The sequence below is a fragment of the Neomonachus schauinslandi genome, chromosome 10, assembly GCF_002201575.2.
Source record: "Neomonachus schauinslandi chromosome 10, ASM220157v2, whole genome shotgun sequence".
NCBI classification, from domain to species: Eukaryota; Metazoa; Chordata; class Mammalia; order Carnivora; family Phocidae; genus Neomonachus; species Neomonachus schauinslandi.
In genome coordinates, this window is record NC_058412.1 from 99,615,375 (window position 1) to 99,640,036 (window position 24,662).

General features: G+C 37.7%; 1 protein-coding gene across 2 annotated transcripts in view; it reads left to right on the forward strand.

Moving 5' to 3' along the window:
- TASP1 (taspase 1) overlaps nt 1-24,662 on the forward strand; it is a 294,371-nt gene that overhangs the window by 225,546 nt on the left and 44,163 nt on the right. For both annotated transcript variants that reach the window (XM_021700673.1, XM_044918611.1), the window contains one exon: nt 6,768-6,878. In XM_021700673.1, the coding sequence (XP_021556348.1) occupies nt 6,768-6,878 (111 nt within the window). The remainder of the gene's footprint in view (nt 1-6,767; nt 6,879-24,662) is intronic.

Below are 24,662 nucleotides of genomic sequence, written 5' to 3' on the forward strand. Positions count from 1 at the left end.
CCTAACACAGTGCCTAAAATGTCACTCCATGTTAATTTTTCTTTTCTTACTGGGAATAATAAGAAATAGTGTTTCCTTATATACAGAGACTGTTCAGCATTTTAACTTGGAAAATTGATATCCTATCACCACCACTGAATGTCAGTTGAACACTGGTTCTGGCTGTTGTGGAGGGTTAACCAAGTAGGTACAGTAATAGATCTTGTTCAGCCTGACAATTTTTGAGAACCAGCAAAATGCTGAAGTGTCTTCCTACCATCATTGTTACTACCACCAAATGTTTAAATAGCTCTTCAGAGGTTGTAGAGTTCATATGTATAATTCAGTCCTTATAACAACGAGAAAGATGTCTTTTAATATCCATGATTTATAATTTAAGAAACTGAAGCATGGATTACAAAAAAAATGTTTTTCTTAAGAATACATAGTTGCTACCCTCAGACTCAAAACAAGGCCTTCTGTCTGAGTCAGTATTTTTTTTTTTTAAACATCACAGTGATAATATGAAATCTGAGTACTTTCCATGAAAACCTTGAAATCTTCAAACATACTCTAATCATTGTTTCATTAAATTATTGAATGAATGCATACTGAGAGGGGAAGTCCAGCTGTAGCTTCGATGGTGCCCTGGGGGCCCCATCTCCTTTCACTGCATTAACATCCTGTCTTGCTATCTTCAATGCCACACTGCAGTGGTGTAAGTGGGAGTGTGTGTGTGTGTGTGTGTGTGTGTGTGTAGGAGGTTGGGGATAGGAGAAGGCGGTGAATAAGTGGAAGCATTTCATTATTCACTAAAGGTGCTTTAAAGGTGAGATGATACCCTCACCCCAGAGAGGTGTGTCTGTATAAAAGGCACTGAGGATAGATTCAGTTCATGGGGAGAAAAGGATTCAGGAAGAATAGTTCACAAATGGGCCCAGGGGGAAATCTTGGAGAAATGGGATTTCGATAAATTGGGTTCAAAAGAATATGGATTGGGGCGCCTGGGTGGCTCAGTCGTTAAGCGTCTGCCTTCAGCTCAGGTCATGATCCCAGGGTCCTGGGATCGAGTCCCACATCGGGCTCCCTGCTCGGCAGGAAGCCTGCTTCTCCCTCTCCCACTCCCCCTGCTTGTGTTCCTGCTCTCGCTATCTCTCTCTGTCAAATAAATAAATAAAAATCTTAAAAAAAAAAAAAGAATATGGATTAATATTCTCATTGAATTCTCTACTTTAATACTTACAGTGATTTTCCTTTCAAATTTCTTCTCCCCCCCATTCATTCTTTTGAAGAATTTCAAGAATGAATATGTCCCCATATTCATTCTGTGAGAATATTAATCCATATTCTTTTGAACCCAATTTAGCTAAAGCATTTGGTGTGTAAAAATAAATAGGGAGATAAGATTGGGAAGAGAGAGGAGGACTGTGCCAGGCTAAGGCATTTGGACATTGTTCTGTGGGCACCTGGGAGTCACTGGAAGTTTTTGAATGGTTTAATGATGTAATTATAGCTGGGGTGCATACTTCTTATTAGAGTAAACTTTGATGTCTCTGTTTCACATGTCCCCATATTCATTCTGTGAACAGCCCTTTTGGTTCTACTTGCAGAGTATATCCCAGACCCAGCTTCTACTGACAGACTCCACTGCCAGCAGGCTCACCTCAGCCACTGTTATCTGTCAGTTGGGCTGCCACGGCACCTTTTTTAGTGACTTGTTGCTTCCATACTTGCCCTGCCAATCCATTTCATACTATAGAGCAACCTTTTGCACGTGCAAACAAGAACTGTTGTTGTCCTGGTTAAAGATTAAATCATCTTTTCATCACACTTGCAGTAAAATCTAACCTCCTTGCTGTACCCACAAGGCCTTTTCTAACCCTATGTGACCTGGCCCTGCCTCTCTTTCCTCTCCCTCACTCAGCTCTTACCACTCTAGTCTCCTTGTATTTCCTGAACATTCAGGTTCCTTCTCACCTTAACGTCTCTGCATTTGCTTGTTCATCTGCCTGGAATGTTCTTCCCTCAGGTCTTCACATGGTTAGCTCCTTAACAAAAGGGGCTTTTTCTGACCCTTGATGTGAAGTAGCCCCTGCTCAAGTCACACCTATCATTTACCAGGATTCATTTTCTTCACAGTGCTTATCAATAACTGGATGAATTTCTTTATTGACTTGTAAATTTACTTGTCCCCTAACCTGTTCAACTAGATGTGAGCAAGGACTTCTTTTTTTTCATTGCTATATCCCCAGTGCCTAGAAGAGTCCTGGCACATAGTACATATTAATTAATTAATTTAGAGATTTGGATGACTGGAGCATGGAGCCTACTACACTGTTTTCAGTACAATGAGAGTACATTGAGGGTCTTGTCAGTGGAAATGAAGGGGCAGAAACTAGCACAAGTACAGTCATAGGGAGAACTGTTGGGATTTAACATGGTTTCATGTGTTGAGTCATTGAAGAGAGAAGAGATAGAGAGTTTTGAGCTTGGATGAGCTATTAGGAACCTAGGAGAAATTCCTGGATTTGGTAGGGAAAGGAACTGTTCTAGAGGTATCAAGAGTTTGAGTGCTGGTGGGGTGGAGGTTTCTAACAGCAACTGGAATGTGAGCTTATCCAAAGTTTCCCATTCCCTGACAGGCATTGCTGCAAAGCAAACAAGGACTATGGGCTCAGAGAATCATAAGGGAAAACCACATACTCTGCTCAACTCTCTGAACCTTAGGTTCTTCATCTGTAACGTGAAAACACCTCATGGCACAGTAGTGTTGGGGAGGAAAATTTTCCTCTATCCTTCAAAGATTCTTCCACCTGGTTTAAAGATTAAATTGACATGAGACTGATTTACAGGAGAAAGTCAAATTTAATTTCATACATACAGGAACTCCTTATACATGAGAGGTTCAAAGACAAAAAGGTACAATGAGTTATTTATGTCATGCTGAGCTAAGGAATGGGATAGGGGCCTGGGGCTTCAAAGGGGAGGAGGGCAATTCATAGGCAATAAGAAGAACAGATGTTTGGTAATTAGATATTTGCTTTGCCATACAGATGGGTTACTCAGATAAAATTTATTCCTGGTGATAACTCTAATTCTAGGAAAGACCCCCAATTTAGATTCTTCTAGGTAGTTAAGAGTGAGGCAAAATTTCTCTTGAGCCCACAGGGTCTCGATTGCCTTCAGCTCAAAATAGTCCACATGCCAAAATGACACATTTTGGGGAGATTTTCTCTGACCCCCTTCAGTGGTTCTGAAAATCAAACTGTAGAACATGAAAGCGTGGAACCAAGCCCTGATGCAGGGTAGTTTCTCAATGACTGAATTTCCTGTCTCATTACCCCTTCTTTAAGAGGCTGAGGATTAAAAAATTTAGTCCAGTTCCACAGTTTAAATTTGTGTTGTTTTTCTTTGCAAGGCAAAACAAGTAAGTGGTTTAAAAAGACAATACCCCCAGACTTAAAACGAAAATGAATGATTCCCTGTTCCAATCCAGTCCCCTCTCCCCCAGCTTCCTCTCCCCTGAGGCTACTACTTTTAACTCTCATAGCTATTTCATTTAGAAGTTATATCTGTAATTCAACATAACACATTTGTACTACTATTCCTTCAGTTTTCAATTTTAGATATTGTTTATATATCGAATTGAGATATCTTCATATTCATACCAGGAAAGGGCAAGATTTAATTCCCCTATATTTCCAACCCCAAACCTACACATACTACATGTACTATTCCTCCTCTTAATGTATTATGTCCCCCTCCCTTTTTTTTTTAGTTCATCAGTATTGTGAGTTTATATTTTTGGCTCCAGCTATTGACATCTGTACTACATAGTGTACTGTGGTTCTGTTTCCTTTCTTACACAAATTATTATTTTTTTTCTGCAGTTAATATTTGCCTCATTATTGTTTAGGTTTCTTTCTTTCTTTTTTTTTTTTATACCAGTCACTCTTGATTGTCAAACTTCCCTCAAAATCTGAAACATTTCCTCTTAATAATTTCAAACCCAACATATATTCTGTAAGTTTGATTTATTTTCCCTTTGGAAATATCTTTCCAGCCTCCTCTGGCTTCCTGTTTCAATTTGGATTGTCCACTTTCTAAGCCTGCTGCATAGCTGCATGCCATCTTGGAATCTTTTTCTGTTCTCTTGTTTTGGATCCCCTGTTTCCAGATCTCATTTTTTTTCTCATTATGTGCCCTATTCCTTCACTTTGCCAAGGCACGTTCATCCTACAGCTTTCTGAGAAGGTACCTGGGAGGTAAATTCTTTGAGACTTTGTAGAGCTTTATTCTGTTTTCACACTTGACTGACATTTTGGCCTAGTATAGAATTCTAGGTTGGAAATAATTTACCTTTAGCATTTTGAAGAAGGTGCCTTCTAATCTTCTACTTACCAGTGTTACGTTGAGAATTTTGATGCTGTTATGATACCCTTGCTTTCCATGTGACTTTTTTTCCCCCACTTGAGAGTTTTTAGACTTTTCTCTTTTTCTTCAATATTTTGATATTTCACAGTGATGTACCTCCATGGCACTTTTTTGTTGTTGTTGTTCTGGGAGGTTGATGAGCCTTTTTAGTCCAAGCACTTATCTTTCAATTCTTGGAAATGTTTTTGAATTCTTTCTTTGAAATTTCATTTCCTCTATGCTCTTTTTCTGAAACTCCTATTATTCAGATATTGGACCTTCTGGCCTGTTCTTCTGATTTCTCTCTCTCTTTTTTTTTCTTTTCTTTTGCTCAATGCATTTGCCTAAGTTTTCTCTGTGTTGCTTTTTAGTTTTGGTCTCTGTCTTTTCTAGAGGCCTAACTGAAACCACTAGTGATCCTAGGTAGTCTATACTTTTTAACAGTTAAATACCAAAAAGCTGAACTGTGAAAACCTTCTGAATGAGTCATACTTGTCATCTGGAAGCTCTTACCGTAAGGCAAATTTTTTAGGGTCTCTCAGATAGGTCTTTATTCCTGAGCTGGTTGTGTGGCTGGAAGGGAGTTATCCAGTCTTTTGTTTGGAGGATATCCGCCTGACTTCTTGTATCCTGGGAGCCTCTGGGTAAAGGAGTTGGTTATTTCACTGTTTAGCATTAAGACTTCCACTTCCACATCCTATATTCACTGTGGAGCCTCTCTCCTGCCCTATGCTGAGTCTGATGCCCCCAAGACTCAAGTCCCTCTGGTTCATCCTCTCTAAAGAGTAAATATCCTGGCATCTCCTGGGTTAGGAAGAAGTAACTTCCTCTCTATGCAGGAATCTGGGGCTTTAGATCAGGGGTTGGCAAACTATTTCTGAAAGGACCAGAAAGTAAAGATTTTAGACTTTTTGGGCTACATCATGGTCTCTATCACATATTCTTCTCCTTCTCGTCCTTTTTTTTTTTTAAGATTTTATTTAGTTATTTGACAGAGAGAGACACAGAGAGAGAGAGAGGGAACACAGGCAGGGGGTGTGGGAGAGGGAGAAGCAGGCTTCCTGATGTGGGACTTGATCCCAGGACCCTGGGATCATGACCTGAGCCGAAGGCAGACACTGATAAGGGTGTCTTATCAGACTGAGCCACCAAGGTGTCCCTCGTTCCTTTTTCTTTTTTTTAAATAACCCTTTAAATTGTAAAATAAACACGCATCTCTTGTAGACAGTACCAAAACAGGTTGTAGACCAGATAAGTCATAGCTTACTGACACCTGGTGTAGAGGGTCCTTTTGGACACTCTAAACCAGCCATCTTCATTTCAGCCCCACCCCATATCCCTGCCTTCAGAGAAACTGGAGGCTTCCAATTTCCAGTTCTTTTTGGGTTTCATGACAAAACTGGGTGATTTCTTATAGGTGACCTCCCCAATTTCAACCCTGTCCCACCATGAAAGCTTAGATTTCAGCTTCTGCGGTCCCACTAGGTGAGCCAACTAATGTCCATCTTCTTTTCATTTTCTAAAAGGACAGTTTTTTTCTCGTTTGCCTTTCTCTCTGTCCTCATTGGGCCATGCCTTTGGAAGGAGTGGAGATAAATATATGTGTTTAATCAACTAAGTTTAACCAGAAGCTTCCCCAAATCCAATTTGGTTGGTTTTTATTTTTATTACTTTCTTTGATAGTGCTTGGGTTAATTTGCATTTGTTCTCCACGTGCTTACTTGCTATGCCAGATGTTTGAAGAAGATGTCCTTGGGGAGGAAAAATGAGGGGTTTTAAAATGTAGTGTTCTTGAAATGCTCACAATGGTTCAGTGTGTGAGATCCCAAAGAGGCTTGGTTGTTTCTAACCACCAGACTCTTATAATAGAAATACAGTTTCACCCTTATTTGTGTAAACCATCAGGATCATTTTTAAATGTTTGTAATAAAGTTTGTGGCTTATTGTTTAAAATTGAATTTAAGGTAGTAAATCAAAGCTTTTGGTGGCATGCCCCTGACAGCAGGGAGAGCCTGGTAAGTGATCCCTAAGAGCTGATCAAAGAGACTTGCTGAGCATTTTTTCCTGTATTTGTGTTTTGGTCCTTTAATCTGGTAGTGTTTCCAATTCCATTCTGAATACTGTAATGCACACTCCACCCCCACTCAAGTCTTTTTGGCAGCATCTGGGATTGTCTTTGCCAAATGTCCCCTCTTTGGGCATAGGCCTGTGTTTGCCATCAGGCCTATACAAGGCATGAACAATGGTGGTTGTCAGAAAATGGGCATCTTTCAAGATCTTATTCATACCACATTTTTGTTCTTATAATCAAATGAAAATTGAAAATGAAAAAAGGAAAATTCACTGAAAAATGACCATTTGCCTTTCCTGCCTAGGTTCACCTTTCCTGGCCAGTGAAGATGGTGTGCTTGGAGGAGTGATTGTTCTCCGAACTTGCAGGTGTTCTGCAGAGTCTGACTCCTCCCAAGATAAGCAGACACTTCTAGGTAAGCTGGACATATACCTTAGGTGTGTGTCTTTCTCTTTCATTTTTTTCAAGACACGGAAAGATTTATGTCCATAAGTTAATAATGTTAAGCTATGGGAAGGCCAGAATGCTTTATTGATATCTACACATGTCTATTCTACTGATCTTTTTGCATAAGTAAACATGTAAAAGTTGAATATTCATTTTTAAGTGTATGCTTAAAGCATATTTTTCAAATGGGCTTAGAACCTAGGACCTTTACTAAAGCCCCAATATTAAGAACATTGGACCATGTATTTGTTCCCTGCCTAGTTCCACAAAGCATGGAGATAACCCATAACAACATACACAGTAACAAACATAGAAAGAAGCTTCTTCCTGTTTCCCCTCCCAAAACAGAATCAGAACCATGTGAAGAGCTACTGGCCTCGGAGTCTGTTCTGGCTCCATCGCTTATTAGCTATGACGCCTTTGTGCATCAGTCTTACTGTTCTGTGCCACTTCCTCTTTTGTAAAATAAGGACATCTGCCCTGCCCTCCTCATAAAGCTGTGGTGAAGAAAGGTCAAGTGAGTGTTTTGCAGATTTGCAGATGTCCATCCAGATGTGCGGTTTTGTGTCTAGCCAAATGTACCACTGGGGTTAAAAACCAGCCAGTCCTCCACAAACCTGTGGGACTCCCTCTGCCCACAGGGATGCCTTTTTCTAATCCATTTATCCAGAGGGCACATTTTTAAAAAATCTGCATAAAGGTACTGCATAAGCTAGGAGGGGGCCTTATATGTTATTTTTTAATTGACTTTTTAAATAATTATATATACATTCAGGAAAGTACACAAATTATAATTGCAACTGCTTGATAAATTATTATAAACTGAACCCACTCATGCAAGCAGATAAAAAGTAGAACTTTACCACAACCCCCAAAACCCCTGGTAACCCACCCCCATTCTTTACCCCTCCAAAGTGAACCACTATGCTGACTTCTAACACCATGATTAGTTTCGCTGGGGTTTATATTTTATATAAATGGAATCATAGAATATGTACTACATGTATCTGATGTGCATGTTACATGTGGCAGTAGTTTGTTATTTTCATTGCTGTGTGGTATTCCATTATACAGATATACCACTTTGTATTTATCCATTCTTCCCTAAGTTTTTTTATTTTTTTTTTAATATAACTGTTGTAGATCATCCACAGGAACTGTGGTAGTTCAACCCTTTCTATAAATTTTCTTACAGAAGGTGTGGGTGGTGCCTGATCTATATTGTATGATTGTTGTGAATTGGTGTAGTACAAGTGAGTCTGTAAATTAGAAAAGCAAGCCTTTCTTATGAGGGTACAAAAGTATTTTTTCTATAGAAGCTGAAAGAGCTTTCATAAAGTTTTCCCCCTAATTCCTCAAAGGGGAAAAAAAATGCACTTTGGATTCAGACTACTAACCTCATATATATATTTTTTTCCTTTTCTCTTTCCACCTAGTATACTTGGTACCCAGGTTGCTCCCAGGAAATGTAGTTTTAAATGGCTGTCTTTTATTAAACCAAGGCAAATTAGCCATTTGCTTTTTTGGTATCTTAATCATTGTTGAATCCTTTGAAGAAATCTTCCATGGTTGGATAGAAGGGAGTTTGTAGGAGGATGTACCTGGGCCTTCCATTAAAACTCAGAATAACCCTTAGTACTGGGGGCCGGACGGGGGTAGTTACTAAAACTGCTTCATAGACTGTTCCTAGGTTGGAGTATCAGTTCTTTACTGAGCCTGGATTCTTGCCCATTAGAGTTAATCCTGAAAATTATAAGGTTTTTTGGTTGTCGTTTTATTTTTGGTGGTGTAGTATAGAAATGCATAATTAAGGATAAATCATAGCATTTTTGCTCATCTTAAATAGTTTTTATCACCAAGGTAGTAATTTGTAAACTAATTCCTACTCTCTGTTTCAAAAAGAAGAATGAAATGTAAAGTGTGAATTTCTAAAATAAGTAAAATCTTGTCATTTGTTAAACCTAACTAGAGGAATTAATGTTTGTGAAGTTTATCTTCTAAAACCTGGTGAACATAGGCTAGTGTCAACTTATAGATGATACCAACCACATGGATTTTTACATTTGTTCAAAAGAGTAATGTATGTATAGAAGGATAGGAAAGGAGATGTGAAAGTCACCATGGTCACCTCAGTCCCAGAGCCACCAGTCTCTGGTTCTGGTTATTCTTGTTGGAAACACCTGCACTCTATAGAATATGTTCATGCTTCTATTTCTTGATTGGTCAGTAGTTTGTGGCTCCTTTTTGGGGAAAAAAAAATTAAGAATGTAGTTCACATCACTTTCCGCTCCCTTTTCCTCCTGACTTTGTTAGACTTCTACTCTAACTTGAAATCATAAATTTTAATTTTATTGCAACTGTAACATACTATTTCTTAATTTATTTCTTGATTCCTCAACTTTATACAGTCTCTCAACCATACCTCACGCCTTTGACTATGTAAGTTCAGGAAAGTTCATGTGTTCTTTCTTCTTTCTTTTTTACTCCCAACCCTCACCTCAATCTCTACCAATGCTGCAATGGTTATTAACATCCACATTCTGTCCTATAGCTAACTTGTCTTCTACACTTTGATTAGAGGTTCTGAACAGTGATAGTTAGTAACCAGCATTGGCAGTACCAAGACTGTATAAATATTACCTACTGCAGATCCCAGTAGTGGAAGATTGGACTCATAAGTGTCTGTCATAAACCTCTGCCTGTAAAAGGAGAATATTTCAAACATCAAGGTCAAGTGGATTCTCCCATGCTATACCCTATCAGTTGCTCCAAAGCAGGCCACAACTTAATTTGCTTTATATTTGGACCTTGACTTCTTATATTGCCTTATAAAACCCTCATGAGAGTTTAACTTCATAAACTCATGGCTCTGTAATGCTTAGTAATATCTAGTAACCAGGAGATCTCAGAAGTCTTTCTTATGTACAATCCAAATAAAACAATTCCCAAAATGAAAAAAAACAACAACAACAACAACAAAAAAAAACCCAAGAACTGGATTACTATATATTGGTCAATCATTTTTCCCCCCAAAGAATAGTATAATTAAAACAGTCTCTAACTTAAGCTTTTTCTGTGTCCACTCTCTTTTCTGAAAATCATAAGTAGTGTTTCCATAACACCACAAGAGCAGTTTCAGTCAAACCCCATTGTCACTTGGTGGAGTTTCCAGAAACCCATTACTGAACCTCTCCTCTTGACAAATATATCAATTACAAGAGCCCCAGTGGGGCCACTTCAAGGGTGGGATGACTCAAGTACAGGACACTTTCAAGGTTTGTCCTCTGTTTACTGATTCATGAATAGAATTGGTAAATCTCAGGTATGAAGGAATATTCAAAATCCTCTTGTGTGACCCTGTTACATGTGCTTTATCCATAAATTGTTTGCAAGAGATGGAGCTTAATTCCTCTCCCTGAGACTCTCTTACAAGGCATAAGAATATGGCAGTGTGATAGTGTGTGACTTCTGAGGCTAGATCAAAAAAGGCATTGTGACATCCTTCTTGCTTTCTCACTCTCAGAAAGACCAACTGCCATGTATAGACAGGCAGCACTGTGGAGAGGTCCACATGGCAAAGAACTCTGACCTCCTTCCAAAAGCCAGCAAGACACTGGGGCTTCTTGCTAATAGCCTCAGCTCTGAATGAACTTTCAGATGACTGCAGCAGCCTTGCACAGATTTCTTGACTGAATCTCATGAGGGAGTGTGTAAGTGTCTGAGCGAGAATCACCTAACAAAGCCACTCCTGAATTCCTAACCCACAGAAATTGAGATAGTAAATGTTTGTTGTTTTAAACCACTACATTTTGGGGTAATTTATGCCAAAATAGATGACTAACAAACCTTCTAAATCCTCTCACTGCCAAATGAACCTCTAGTTTGTCTAAAGAGCTACAGTAACAAATCAAGGTGCTCTCTTGCATCTTTAGGCAGCTGAGACTATCAGATTGCATCAGTGGATCCTGGTTTTCTTCTTTGGGATCCTCTGAGACAAATGGGATCAGTGTCCTCCTACTTTATAGTCCCTGGTCACTCTTTTCTAAACTATCTTGTTAGCTGCTCTGACTCTATTCCTATCCCACCTCCATACACTTACCAGACTTTTCTCTCGCTGGCCCAGAGAACCTAACCATGGGCTCAGAAATGGGCAATCAGGAGAGAAGCAGGCTGCCCTGAAGCAGAAAAGGCAAAAATGGAACCTGATCTAATGGTGGCTTAGAGAGACCAATCCCAGGCTCAGAGGGATAGTGGTCAAAAGAAGGGCCACATAAGTATATGTAATTAGTTTACTATATGTCTAAGCTAAATGTTGAATAACTTTCTCTGTGTGTTAAAGTAAAGTCAAAACCTGTGTCTCTTACTGTCACTCCCTGCTTTCAATTTTTCTGTGAGGATGCATCCATACTCCTGCCTCTGCTGGTCATTTCCCTAGAAGACAGATGGGAACTACTTAACTTGATGGGAAAGTCCTCCCCTGATCTAACCCCGGAACATGCTTTCATTGTCATTTCCAATTAGTCCTTTCCCTCTACACAGCCTCAGCGCCCCCAGTTCTGGGCACTCCAGATTGCTTGGTCTTCCAGAGGGTCCTGTTTTTTCCCCAATAACTTTCACATGCTTTTACCTGTGCTTGGAATGCCTTGGGCCAGTTACATTCCTTCTTTAAAGACCCAGGACAGATAAGAATCTTCTTAGAATCCTTTGGAAACCCTTTTCCCCAAGTAATTTGTTCCTCCCTTGTGCTTTTTTTTTTTTTTTTTTGCAACATGCAATTGGCATCCCTTGTAACACTCGCCATGACATGTGTTAGAGTGTCTATCCCTCCCTCTAGGCCAGCACCTCTTAAGCTTTTTTCTGAGCCCACTTATTTGACAGGAATAGATCACAGATCTCTGCGCCCCAGTGATTCACCTGGAGGATCCAGGGATTTAAAATATCTTTCCAAGTGCTAGAAGATTCCACTGCCTCTGAGAATCACACCACCAGATTGTGAACCATTTGAGGGCAAGGACTGTGTCATATCCAATCTTGTACCCACCCTCCATAGTAGGCTCCACTGATTATTAAATAAACGAATTAAGTGTCAAATGGAATTTCCTTATTGATTTTTTAGCAGAAATTTTAAATTGACACTCTTCCAGAAAAATGAAATGTCACATAAAGTATCCTTACATGCTCTAAAAACAATCCAAAACAGTATGGCTCGGAAATGTTGGATAATGACAAGTGTCTGGGAACAAGAAGATTTGGAGACAGTCAAAAATGGATCACAGAAGATAACCTCTGCAAACAGCCTTGTAAAAAGGACAGTTTGGATGTAAATGTGTTTGCAACACCCATCCCTCCACCTCCCACTCCCCAGATCATGAGATGCTAGCAAAGCCCAGCCTACAAATCACTGCTTTAACACAAAGCAAATGCTTCTTCCTGGAGTGGAACAGCTGAAAAGAATTAATTTTCTCTCTGCTTTTAGAGAAAAAAAAAAACCCAATATATATTTTACCTGCTAAAGTACAATTACATGTGCTTTCCAGGCCTGTACAGAAGAGCTTTATTGAGGCTGCTGTATACAGTATGGCTAATAATTGTGTAAACAGAGGCACATCAAGCCTTCCAGTGGGAAAAAAATGAGTCTTTTTCTGTTTTAAACTTGTGACTTGACACAAGTAATTAGAATATATGCAAATACATGGCATAAATAGCCAATCTCTCCTTATAGCTTGCCCTCACTGTACTGGTGGGAGCCTGACAGACTTTGTGAAGTTCAGGGGTCCCTGCCTTAGAATGGTTACTAGGAAGCAGTGAATATGGGGATCAATGAGAAACAGACTCCATATATTTAAGGAAAATCTTAAGCAATTCAGGATAGGAGGCATAGGGGCTCCTAGGGGCAAAAAGACTGTGTGTTTGGCCAGTGACCTCTGTGCCACTGTTGGGAGTCCTTCATCCTAAATAGATTTGAGGCACTCAGTTCAGCCAGAGCCTGATCATCTGATGAACACATATGGTAATTGTTACTCCCCCATTAAGCTAGCCTCACCTTATGCAGAGAATAACTCCAGGTTCCTTACTATCCAGGAATATGTTCATTATGCTGATAATTAAGTGTTGTACATGATATTGCTTCTAATTGTCCAGCTACCCCTTCTTTCCCTGTTTTTCATCTTAACTATGAAATGTTTCATATATTTTTAAAAGAATGTAATAAATTTGTAAGTTATAAAGGATAATAATAAAATGAACACCTGTGGACCTGCCACCCCGCTTAAGAAATTGTCCATTACCCATCTCTTTGAAGCCCCCATGTGGGCCTGACTTTATATAAATGGTATGATAAATGGTATGTCATATGATTTCTTCTGTGAGAATTTTTGCAGTTTCTTACATAATTACTTGAAAGAATAATGAATCCTTCCATCATTTTAGACTTAGCTCTATCAAATTAAATAGTTTTTCACTTGCCAATTAGAACTTAAATGTGGCATTCCCTCCCCTCCTTTGCAGAACAGGCAAAGTTCTTTATCAAGTACTCTTTTTGTCACTGTTACCAAAACATGCTATGGTTTAAAAATAAAAAATGTTAGATTGAGTTGATGCTTCCTGGAACATTAAAAAGATAAAAGGTCATTTTACTGTAAGTTAAAATTCCAAACCGCCTTTTGGTTTTACTGGCATTAAAAATTTGGCGAGCACACATAAACACATGCACTTCAAAGGAGCTTCATTCTGGGGGCCCCAGCAGTATCACTGATTTCCATTTCATGGCACATGCCACCATGAGCACTTATGACTAGGCATTCTGTTGGGCTCACATGATCATAAAAATAACTCTCAGAGAGAAGGCAAATTAGCTATTAGGCTGGTAGTGGGAAAAGAGGTACTGATGGATGCTTATCTGATGTTAATAACTTGTCTTAGAAATATAACTAAAACTTTGTTCTATAAGAGGGTCCAGTGTCATGGTTGGAAGCTTTTTTCTTTTTCTTTTTTAAATTTTAAGTTCCAGTTAGTTAGCATACACTGTAATATTAGTTTCAGGTGTACAATATAGTGATTCAACACTTCCATATAACACCTAGGGAAGTGGGTAGAAGCTTATTTCTTTAGTGCCCCAGCAATGCTTTGGAATTGATACATCTTCACTGTAGTCGTGGGATAGAGGGTGACATTTTGGTTCTTATTTAAGGATAAGATGGAAGGAAGCAAATTAAGTAGTTATTCATAAATGCAAAGTAAATAGGCAGACATATTTAAACTTTTCAGCAACAGAGCTGCATTGATTTATTGAGGTAGTGCTCTGAGATTTATATTTTTTAGAATTGTCATTTTTAAAATAAAAAGTTGTTGATTACATATAGCTATAATCTGCTTTGTTTGCTTTATAAAAATTTTTTTCCCCTTAAATATCACTAATGTACTTTTTAAAAATTAGAAATGGATGTTTATCTGAAATTTTTTTCTCCATCATAAGAAGTGTAGTACTAGCTGTAATCTAACCATGTAGTACTTTTTTTTTTTTTGGCCACAAAATTTTCCATTTGATATAAAGAATACAAAGATTTATGAATAGAATTCTAGTGATTATGTAATTCTTATTACTGTGGTTCTCCTAAAACTCTCAGAAAAATATTTTGACAAATTTTATAGTCAGTTTTCATCTGCTCAAATGGTAATAGAGATCACTCTAACATGAAATAAATCCTAAATATTTGTTGAATGAATGAAATCATGTTTCAATAAAACTTGTTTCACTGAATGCTTTTCTGTTCAGCAGAGAACTTCCATGTTGCAGCCAGTGGCCCTTATTTCCAGTTTCTAATACAATAAAATGATAAAAGGGGTGCCTGGGTGGGTCAGTCGGTTAAGTGTCCGACTCTTGATTTCGGCTCAGATCATGATCTCGGGGTCGTGGGATCGAGCCTCGAGTCGGGCTCTGCCAGCGGGGAGTCTGCTTGAGATTCTCACTCTCCCTCTCCCTGTTCCCCTCCCCCCACTCATGCTCTTTCTCTCTCAATAAATAAATCTAAAAATAAATAAATAAAATGATTAAAAAAAGGAAACGAATCAAATTGTCCTTTGAGGCTTATATTACTATTTGACCGACATTCTTCTCTTCCTTTTCAGTCAGCATCCTTTAGTCTTGAACAAATCAGAGTGAGCCTTGGAAAGAGAAAATAGTTATTTTCTTGGCTTAGTATAAACGGGGCTCTATAGAACTTCAATCCCATCCCTCCTAAAACAGTTCAGTGGTGAAAGTTTTTCAGAGAGGTGAGCCAACTCAGAGCTACTTAATGGCCACAATGGAACATACAAGATATGAATCTTAAAGATTCCATGTCAGGACAGTAAAGTATCCCTGTATGAACCCCATTCTGGGTTATAAGGAACCTAACAACCAGGAGGGAAAATCTACAGAGATAAGAGGAGGCTCTTCTGTTTACAGTTCCTCATTCTTCCCATTTTAAAAATGAGCTTATCTTTATTTAGTAAGATGTAACTTAAAGCACTGTGCAAAATGTCTGAGGATAAGCCATTCCACCTAAGTCTAAGGAGCAGCAGCTGACTTGGCAACTGTCCGGTCCAAGACGGTTCTGATTTTAAAGTTCTGTTTTCCTTGCAAGAAGTCTGGGATGTGAAGCCAGGCAGAGGGGTTTTAAATGGGTGCGGGAGCCAGTGCAGCTGGGGGTTGTTAACAACAATTGGAGAACTTGGAGAACAACAATTTTTTTTTTTTTTTTTAAAGAGGTGGCTGAGAACTTCTCTCTGGCTAGAAAAGAGAATCCATTTGGTAGAGAAAACTTGCTTGCAACCCTAGTAAAGAAATTTTGTTTGCTTAAACAGAATGACCTGTGAATCATTTTGAAAGAGAAAGAGGTATCCTGGAGGGGGGGGGAGCATTTTGCAAGGGGGGGGCTTGTAGCTCTAATATTAACTAGTGAAGGAGGTAATTTAAGTGTCACTAGGAATCAAAGCCTTGCATAGGGGCTAAAGGCTGTCTCATATAGTGGAAGGACATTAAAACTAAAGTAGAACCACTCTTGTGCATTATACTTGTGCGTGTATTTATTTAGTCCAATGCATTAAATGCAGCTTTCCAGAAAAGCTAGCCTCTAAGATTATGTGCAAATCCATTTCGGATGTGCCTGTAATACCATTAACCTGTAATCCTTTTTTTAAAAAAGATTTTTATTATTTATTTATTTGAGAGAGAGTGAGAGACAGCAGGGAGAGGAGTAGAGGGAGAGGGACAAGCAGACTCTGTGCTGAGTGCAGAGCCCGATGTGGGGCTTGATTTTACAAACCTGAGATCATGACCTGAGCCGAAATCAAGAGTCGGATGTTCAACTGACTGAGTCACCCAGGAGCCCCTAACATGTCATTCTTGAAGAGCACAGGCACAGCACATCCCACCTAACCCATTCTCTGGCACTGGAACAGGATCTGTACTATTGGCCTTTTTTCACATCACGCTTATGTGATATGATGTACTGTCAAGTCACTTGGTAAAGAAGAAGCTTGCCAAATCCCTGTGACCATCTTTTACATGTTAATCTATTTTAGCCTGGCTTTGGGTATTCTTAAAGTTTTCTGATGAAGGTCTTTTCATGGCCTGGTCATTTTCAGTAGCCTCACAATGGCTTTTTCTTTTTCTTTCTTTCTTTCTTTCTTTCTTTCTTTCTTTCTTTCTTTCTTTCTTTCTTTCTTTCTTTCTTTCTTTCTTTCTTTCTCTCTTTCTCTCTTTCTCTCTTTCTCTCTCTCTCTCTCTCTCTCTCTCTCTCTCTTTCTTTCTTTCTTTCTTTCAGATTTATTTATTTATTTGAGAGAAAGTGTGTGTGTGATTGGAGGGAGGGGCAGAGGGAGAGAGAATCTTGAGCATACTCCCTGCTGAGCACAGAGCCCGACTCGCGGCTTGATCCCAGCACCCTGGGATCATAACCTGAGCGGAAACCAAGAGTTGCGCGCTCAACTGACGGAGCCACTCAGGTGCCCCTTGGGCTTTGGCTTTCTAAAAAACAGTAGGCTTTTCAAATTAGTAATTGAGATGTAAACAGTAACCAGCCACTGGCAAAGAAACAGGGCACTTTCCCACACTCAGATATGTCATTCCAAGCCATTCATTTATCCTATATGTTGCTTCAGTTCATGATTCTCTACATGGAATAATTATACATGGAAAAGTCCCAGTACTATGATATAACATCTGCCCAGTTTGCTGTATTATTAGAATCATTTCTTAATACTCTTCCCATAAATTTCCATTTTAGGTGTATTAAACAATTTCAAATTTAGTCCCTAAAAATCAAGAAACAAATTATAGACTTCTAGATATTACTCATGGTAAGAAATGCTATTCATATTATTTTTTGCCTCTATGTAACTGTATTTGAGCTAATTTTGTACTACCCTTTACCAGGTTTTAATTATAAATTAGGACTTAATTAGACAGTTATAAAAGTTTGTGATATAAACTGCCCTTGAGACAATAAATGTTTTCTACTTATTTTTTTTTTAAGATTTTATTTATTTGACAGAGAGACAGCGAGAGAGGGAACACAAGCAGGGGGAGTGGGAGAGGGAGAAGCAGGCTTCCCACCAAGCAGGGAGCTCGATGCAGGGCTCAATCCCAGGACCCTGGGATCATGACCTGAGCCGAAAGCAGACCCTTAATGACTGAGCCACCCAGGCGCCCCGTGTTTTCTACTTATTTTTTAAAGCTTGTAGTGGTTTTGGAATTTTTAAATTTCTAACAGGAATAAATTTTTGTTTTGTTTGTTTTAATTGCTCTTTAAACATAACAGGTTTTGCCCTAAATATATATGCCCAGTGTAAATTTATGTAGGGACTTATTCATGGTCCTTCATAAGATTTAGTCATATTTTAGATAGTCATGAGACATGAAACAATTTGAAAGCATTAGATCATTTCACATCATAATAAGCACTCTTATGAAGGATAATTAAAAATATATGGTAACATCTCATTACATCAAATTTCAGAAATTCAGAATGTCATAATCTAAATAAGGAAGAAATTCTTAATAGATCACATAGATTAATAGGGTAATTGAGATTCCTAGGGGCATTTTGAAAAAATAGGAAATAAACCAAAATAGGACAAAATTCAGAAGTTTCAGGAAAGGATATATGGTAAAAAATAGGTTGCCTTCCATTAAACTCCTTTAACCAAACAGTTCTCTTTATAATAGCAACTACTGTTGCCAGTTCCTAAAATATTCTTCCAGAGAGATCCCATGTATTTACATATTCATCCATGGTCCCCTTTTATTTTCTTCCACAAAAATGGCAGCACTATCTCTATATCATTGTCTACCTTGCCTTTTATTTTAGATAAACTATCTATCTTGTAAATAAGTATTTTTTCAAACAAAAGCATGTCATATTAATGAGGTCTAAAGTCAATTTAGTGAGTCAGAGGCAGAATCTTTTAAATGTGGTGGATAGAATATAAAGAACCCAGTAGTATAAACCAATGCATGGTAAGTAAAAGGGTAGGTATTATTTTGTGAAATTTCATTTATAAAGACATGTATATACTAAGTGACAACATGTGGGACTTTTTAAATTTTTTTTGTTAATATTGTGATTCATGGTCAGAAAGTTTCAAAAATACTCAGTGTAGATGGTTCCATACCTCCTATGTAGAGCTTCTTCCTTTGTTTTTAATTGTTGCATAGTATTCCACTTTATAGAGTACCATGGTTATTTATATATACTCCCACCAATAGGCAACTGAGCTACTTCCAGTTTCTTCCTAATTAAAACTACTTCAATGAGTATCTTTGTAAATATGTTATTTCATACATATAAAAGCATATCTATAGAATAATTACCTAGAAGTAGAATTACTAGGTCAAAGACTATGTCATTTTAATAACTACAGTCAGTCCTCAATATTTGCAGATTTCATATTTGCTCATTTTCCTACTTGCTGAAACTTTTTTGTAATTTCAAAATCAGTACTCCTCACACTTTCACAGTCATTTGTAGGCACATGCAGAGTGGTAAAGAATTTGAGTCACCTGACATGCACATTCCCAGCTGAGGTGAGCAGGGTGAATCTTTGCCTTCATGTCTCAGCATCCTCTTTGTAGCTTGTTTAATGACATGTTTTTTACATTTTTGTGCCTCTGCTGATGATTTCACTGTTTAAAATGGCCCTGAAGCAGCTCAGCAACACCATTAAGTATAATAACATTCATGTTATTGGGATCCCAGAAGAAGAGAAAGAAGAGGGGACAGAAAATTTATTTGAAAAAATAATAGCTGAAAAGTTCCCAAATCTAGGGAAGGAAACAGAAATCCAGATCCAGGATGTACAGAGATTCTCCCCAACAAAATCAACCTAGGGAGGTCCACACCAAGACATACAGTAATTAAGATGGCGAAAAATAGTGATAAAGTGAGAATTTTAAAAGCAGCAAGAGAGAAAAAAGCAGTTACATACCAGGGAAACCTCCATTGAGGCTATCAGCTGATTTTTCAATAGAAACTTTACAGGCCAGAAAGGAGTAGCATGACATATTCAAAGTACTGAAAGGAAACAGTCTACAGCCAAGAATACTCTTCAGCAAGGCTATCATTCAGAACAGGAGAGATAAGGAGTTTCCCAGACAAACAAAAGTTAAAGGAGTTCATGACTACTAAACCAGTCCTACAAGAAATGTTATAGGGGGACTCTTTGAGTTGAAAGGAAAGACCATAAACAAGAGTAAGAAAAGTAGGAAGCACAAATGCTGTAAAAATAAGTGTATCTATAAAAATCAGTCAAGGGACTCACAGAATATAAGGATGTAAAATATGACACCATATACCTAAAATGTGGAAAGGAGAGGAGTAAATAATGAGTTCAAACTTAAGCAACCATCAGCTTAATATAGACTCCAATATGCAGAAGATGTCATATACAAACCGAAAGGTAACCAAAAATCAAAAACCAGTAATAGATATGCAAAAACTAAAGAGAAAGGAATCCAAGTATATCACTAAAGAAAGTCAACTAATTGTGAGAGAAGAGAGCAAGAGAAGAAAGGAACAGAGAAAGGCTACAAAACAACCATAAAACAAGTAACAAAATGGCAACAAATGCATACCTAATAATAATTACTCTGAATGTAAATGGACTAAACACTTCAATCAAAAGACATAGGGTGATGGAATGGATTTAAAAAAAAAAGACCCATCTATATGCTGCCTACAGGAGAGTCATTTCAGACCTAAAGTCACATACAGATTGAAAGTGAAGGGATAGAGAAGCATCTACCATGCAAATGGATTTGAAAAGAAAGCCAGGGTAGCAATACTTATATAGGACAGAATAGACTTTTTTTTTTTTTTAAGAGAGAGAGAGCAGAAAGAGAGAGAGAGAATCCAAAGCCAGCTCCACATCCAGCATGGAGCCCAATGTGGGGCTCAATCCCACAACCCCAAGATAATGACCTGAGCTGAAATCAAGAGTTGGACACTTAACCAACTGAGCCACCCAGGGCCCCTATGCCAAAACAGACTTTAAAACAAAGACTGTAACAAGAGACAGACACTATATAATCATTAAGGGCACAATCCAACAAGAAGTATAACAATTGTAAATATTTACACAACTACATGGGAGCATCCAAATACTTAAAGCAGTTAATAACAAACATAAAGGAACTAATCAATAATAATAAAATAATAGTAGGGGACTTCAACACTCCACTTACATCAGAGGACATCTGTCCAAACAGAACATCATCCAAATAGAAAATCAACAAGGAAACAGTGGCTTTGAATGACACATTGGACGAGACAGATTTAACAGATAAATTCAGAATATTCCATCCTAAAACAGCAGAACGCACATTCTTTTCAAGTGCACATGGAACATTCTCCAGAATAGATCACATATTAGCCCACAAAACAAATCTCAACATGTTCAAAGAGATTGAAGTCATTCCATACATTTCTTCTCACCACAATGCTATGAAACTAGAAATCAACCACAAGAAAAAAAATCTGGAAAGAGAAAAAACATATGGAGGCTAAATAACATGCTACTAAACAATGAATGAGTCAACCAAGAAATCAAAAAGGAAATAAAAAAATACATGGAGACAAATGAAAATGAAAACACAAGAGTCTGAAATGTTTGGGATGCAGCAAAAGCTGTTTTAAGAGGGAAGGTTATAGCGGCCTGCCTCAGGAAGCAAGAAAAATCTCAAACAACCTAACCTTACACCTAGAGAAGCTAGAAAAAGAAGAAGAAACAAAACTCCAAACCCATAGAAGGAAATAAATAATAAATATTAGAGCAGAAATAAATGAAATATAAACTAAAAACAACAACAACAACCATAGAACAGATCAGTGAAAGGAGGAGTTGGTTCTTTGAAAAGATCAACAAAATTGATAATCATTAGCCAGACTCATCAAAAAGAGACTGGGGGCACCTAGGTGGCTCAGTTGGTTGAGCATCCAACTCTTGATCTCAATTCAGGTCTTGATCTCAGAATCATGAGTTCAAGCCCCACACTGGACTCGACGCTGGGTGTGGAGCCTACTTTAAAAACAAAAACAAAACTGAAAAGACAAAAAAAAAAAGAGAGAGAGAGAGAGAAGGAAAATTCAAAATCAGAAATGAAAGAGAAGTAACAAACACCACCAGAGAAATGCAAAGGATTCTAAGAGAATCTTATGACACATTATATGCAAACAAATTGGACAACCTAGAAGAAATGGATAAATTCAAACTACCAGGAAGAAATAGAAACTAAACTACCAGGAAGAAATAGGAACCAAACTACCAAGAAGAAATAGAAAATTTGAACAGACCGATTATCAGCAATGAAATTGAATCAGTAATCAAAAAACTCCCAACAAGCTAAAGTCCAGGACCAGATGGCTTCACAGGCAAATTCTACCAAACATTTAAAGAAGCATTAATACCTCTTCTTCTCAAACTATTCCAAAACATAGAAAAGGAAGGAAAACTTCCAAATTCATTCTGTGAGGCCTACATTAGCTGATACTAAAACCAGATAAAAACTCTACAAGAGAAGAGAACGACAGACCAATATCTCTGATGAACATAGATGCAAAAATCCTCAACAAAATACTAGCAAGCTGAATCCAGCAACACATTAAAAAAATCATTCACCATGATCAAGTGGCATTTATTCCCAGGATGTAAGTGTGGTTCAGAATTCACAAATCAATATGATTCATCACATCAACAAGAGAAAGGATAAAAACCATATGATCATTTCAATAGATGCAGACAAAGTATTTGACAAAGTACAACATCCATTCATGATAAAAACCCTCAAAACAGTAGGTTTAGAGGGAACAGACCTCAACATAATAGAGGCTATAAATGAAAAACCCGCAGCTAACATCATACTCAATGATAAAAAACTGAAAGCTTTCTCCCTAAGATAAGAAATAAGACAAGGATATCCACTCTTACCACATTTATTCAACATAATACTGGAAGTTCTAGCCACATCAGTCAGACAAGAGGATGGAATAAAAGGCATGCAAAATGGTGAGGAAGAAGTAAAACTTTCACTATTTGCAGATGACATTATACTATATTCAGAAAACCCTAAAAACTCCACCAAAAACTACTAGAAGTGATAAATGAATTTGGTAAGGTCACAGGATACAAAGTCATTGTACAGAAATCTGTTGCATTTCTATAAATAATAATGAAGCAATAGAAGGAGAAATTATGAAAGTAATCCCATTTACAATTGTACCCAAAATAATAAAATATCCAGGAATAAATTAATCAAGGAGGTGAAAGACCTGTACTCTGAAAACTATAAAACATTGTTGAAAGAGACTGAAACACACAGAAAAGGAAAGACATTCCATGCTTATGGATTGGAAGAATAAATATTGTTAAAATATCCATACTACCCAAAGCAACCTACAGATTTAATGCAATCCTTATCAAAATACCAACAGCATTTTTCACAGGACCAGAAGAAGCAATTCTAAAATTTGTATGGAACCACAAAAGACCCTGAATAGCCAAAACAATCTTGAAAAAGAAAAACTAAGCTGGAGGTATTATAATTCCAAATGTGAAGTTATACTACAAAGCTCTAGTGATCAAGACAATATGAGACTGGCACAAAAATAGACACATTGATCACTGGAATAGAATAGAAACTCCAGAAATGAACCCCACAACTATATGGTCAATTAATCTTCCACAAAGCAGGAAAGAATATCTAATGGGAAAAAAGCAGTCTCTTCAAAAAATGGTGTTGAGAAAACTGGACAGCAACATGCAAAAGAATGAAACTGGACCACTTTGTTACACCAAACACAAAAATAAATTCAAAATGGATTGAAGACCTAAATGTGAGACCTTAAACCATAAAAATCCTAGAAGAGAACACAGGCAGTAACTTCTTTGACATTGGCTATAGCAGCTTCTTTTTAGATATCTCTTGAGAGAAGGGAAATAAAAGCGAAAATAAACTATTAAGACTACATCAAAATAAAAAGCTTCTGCATAGTGAAGGAAACAATCAGCAAAACTAAAAGCCTGCAGAATGGGAGAAGATGTTTATAAATGACATGTCTGATAAAAGGTTAGTATCCAAAATATATAAAGAACGTATAAAACTCAACACCCCAAAAACAAATAACCCAATTAAAAAATGAGCAAAAGACATGAATAGACATTGCTCCAAAGAAAATATACAAATAGCACACGAAAAGATGCTCAACATCACTCATCATCAGAGGAATGCAAATCAAAACTACAATGAGATATCACCTCACACCTGTCAGAATGGCTAAACTCCATACAAGTGTTGACAAGGATGTGGAGATAAAGGAACCCCCTGCACTGTTGGTGGGAAGGCAAACTGGTGCAGCCACTGTAGAAAACAGTATGGAGGTTCCTCCAGAAGTTAAACATGTAATTACCCTCATGCACTGTTTGTGGGAATGCAGACTGGTGCAATCACTATGGAAAATGGTATGGGGGGGTCCTCAGAAAGTTAAAAACAGAACTACCCTACAATCCAGCATTCAAAGTACTAGTGTTAAAAATACAAAAACACTAATATGGAGGGATACATGCACCACTATGTTTATTGCAGCGTTATTTACAATGACCAAATTATGGAAGCATCTCAAGTATCCATTGATAGATGAATGGGTAAAGAACATGTGGTATATATGTATAATAGAATATTATTCAGCTATAAAAGAATGAAATTTTGCCATTTTCAACAACATGGATGGAGCTAGAGAGTATAATGCTAAGTGAAATAAGTTAAAGATAAATACCATATGATTTCAGTCATATTTTGAATTTAAGAAACAATAAAAACAGAAGAGAGAGAGAAAGGCAAATCAAGAAAAAGACTCTTAATTATAGAGAACAAACTAATGGTTACCAGAGGGGAGGTCAGTTGGGGGGATGGGTGAAATTGGTGATGGGGATTAAAGAGCACAGTTTTCATGATTAGCATTGAGTAATGTATAGAATTGTTGAGTCATTATATTGTACATTTGAAACTAATATAACACTCTATGTTAACCATACTGGAATTAAAATTAAAATCTTACTAAAATTTAAAAAAATAAAGCGGCCCCCAAGCTCAGGGCTGAAGTGCTGCCTAGTGTTTCTTTGTGCAAGGAGGTTGTGCTGTCTTGTGGAGAAAACGTGTGTTTGATAAGCTTCTTTCAGGCAAGAGTTATAATGCTGTTGGCTATGAGTTCAAAGTTAA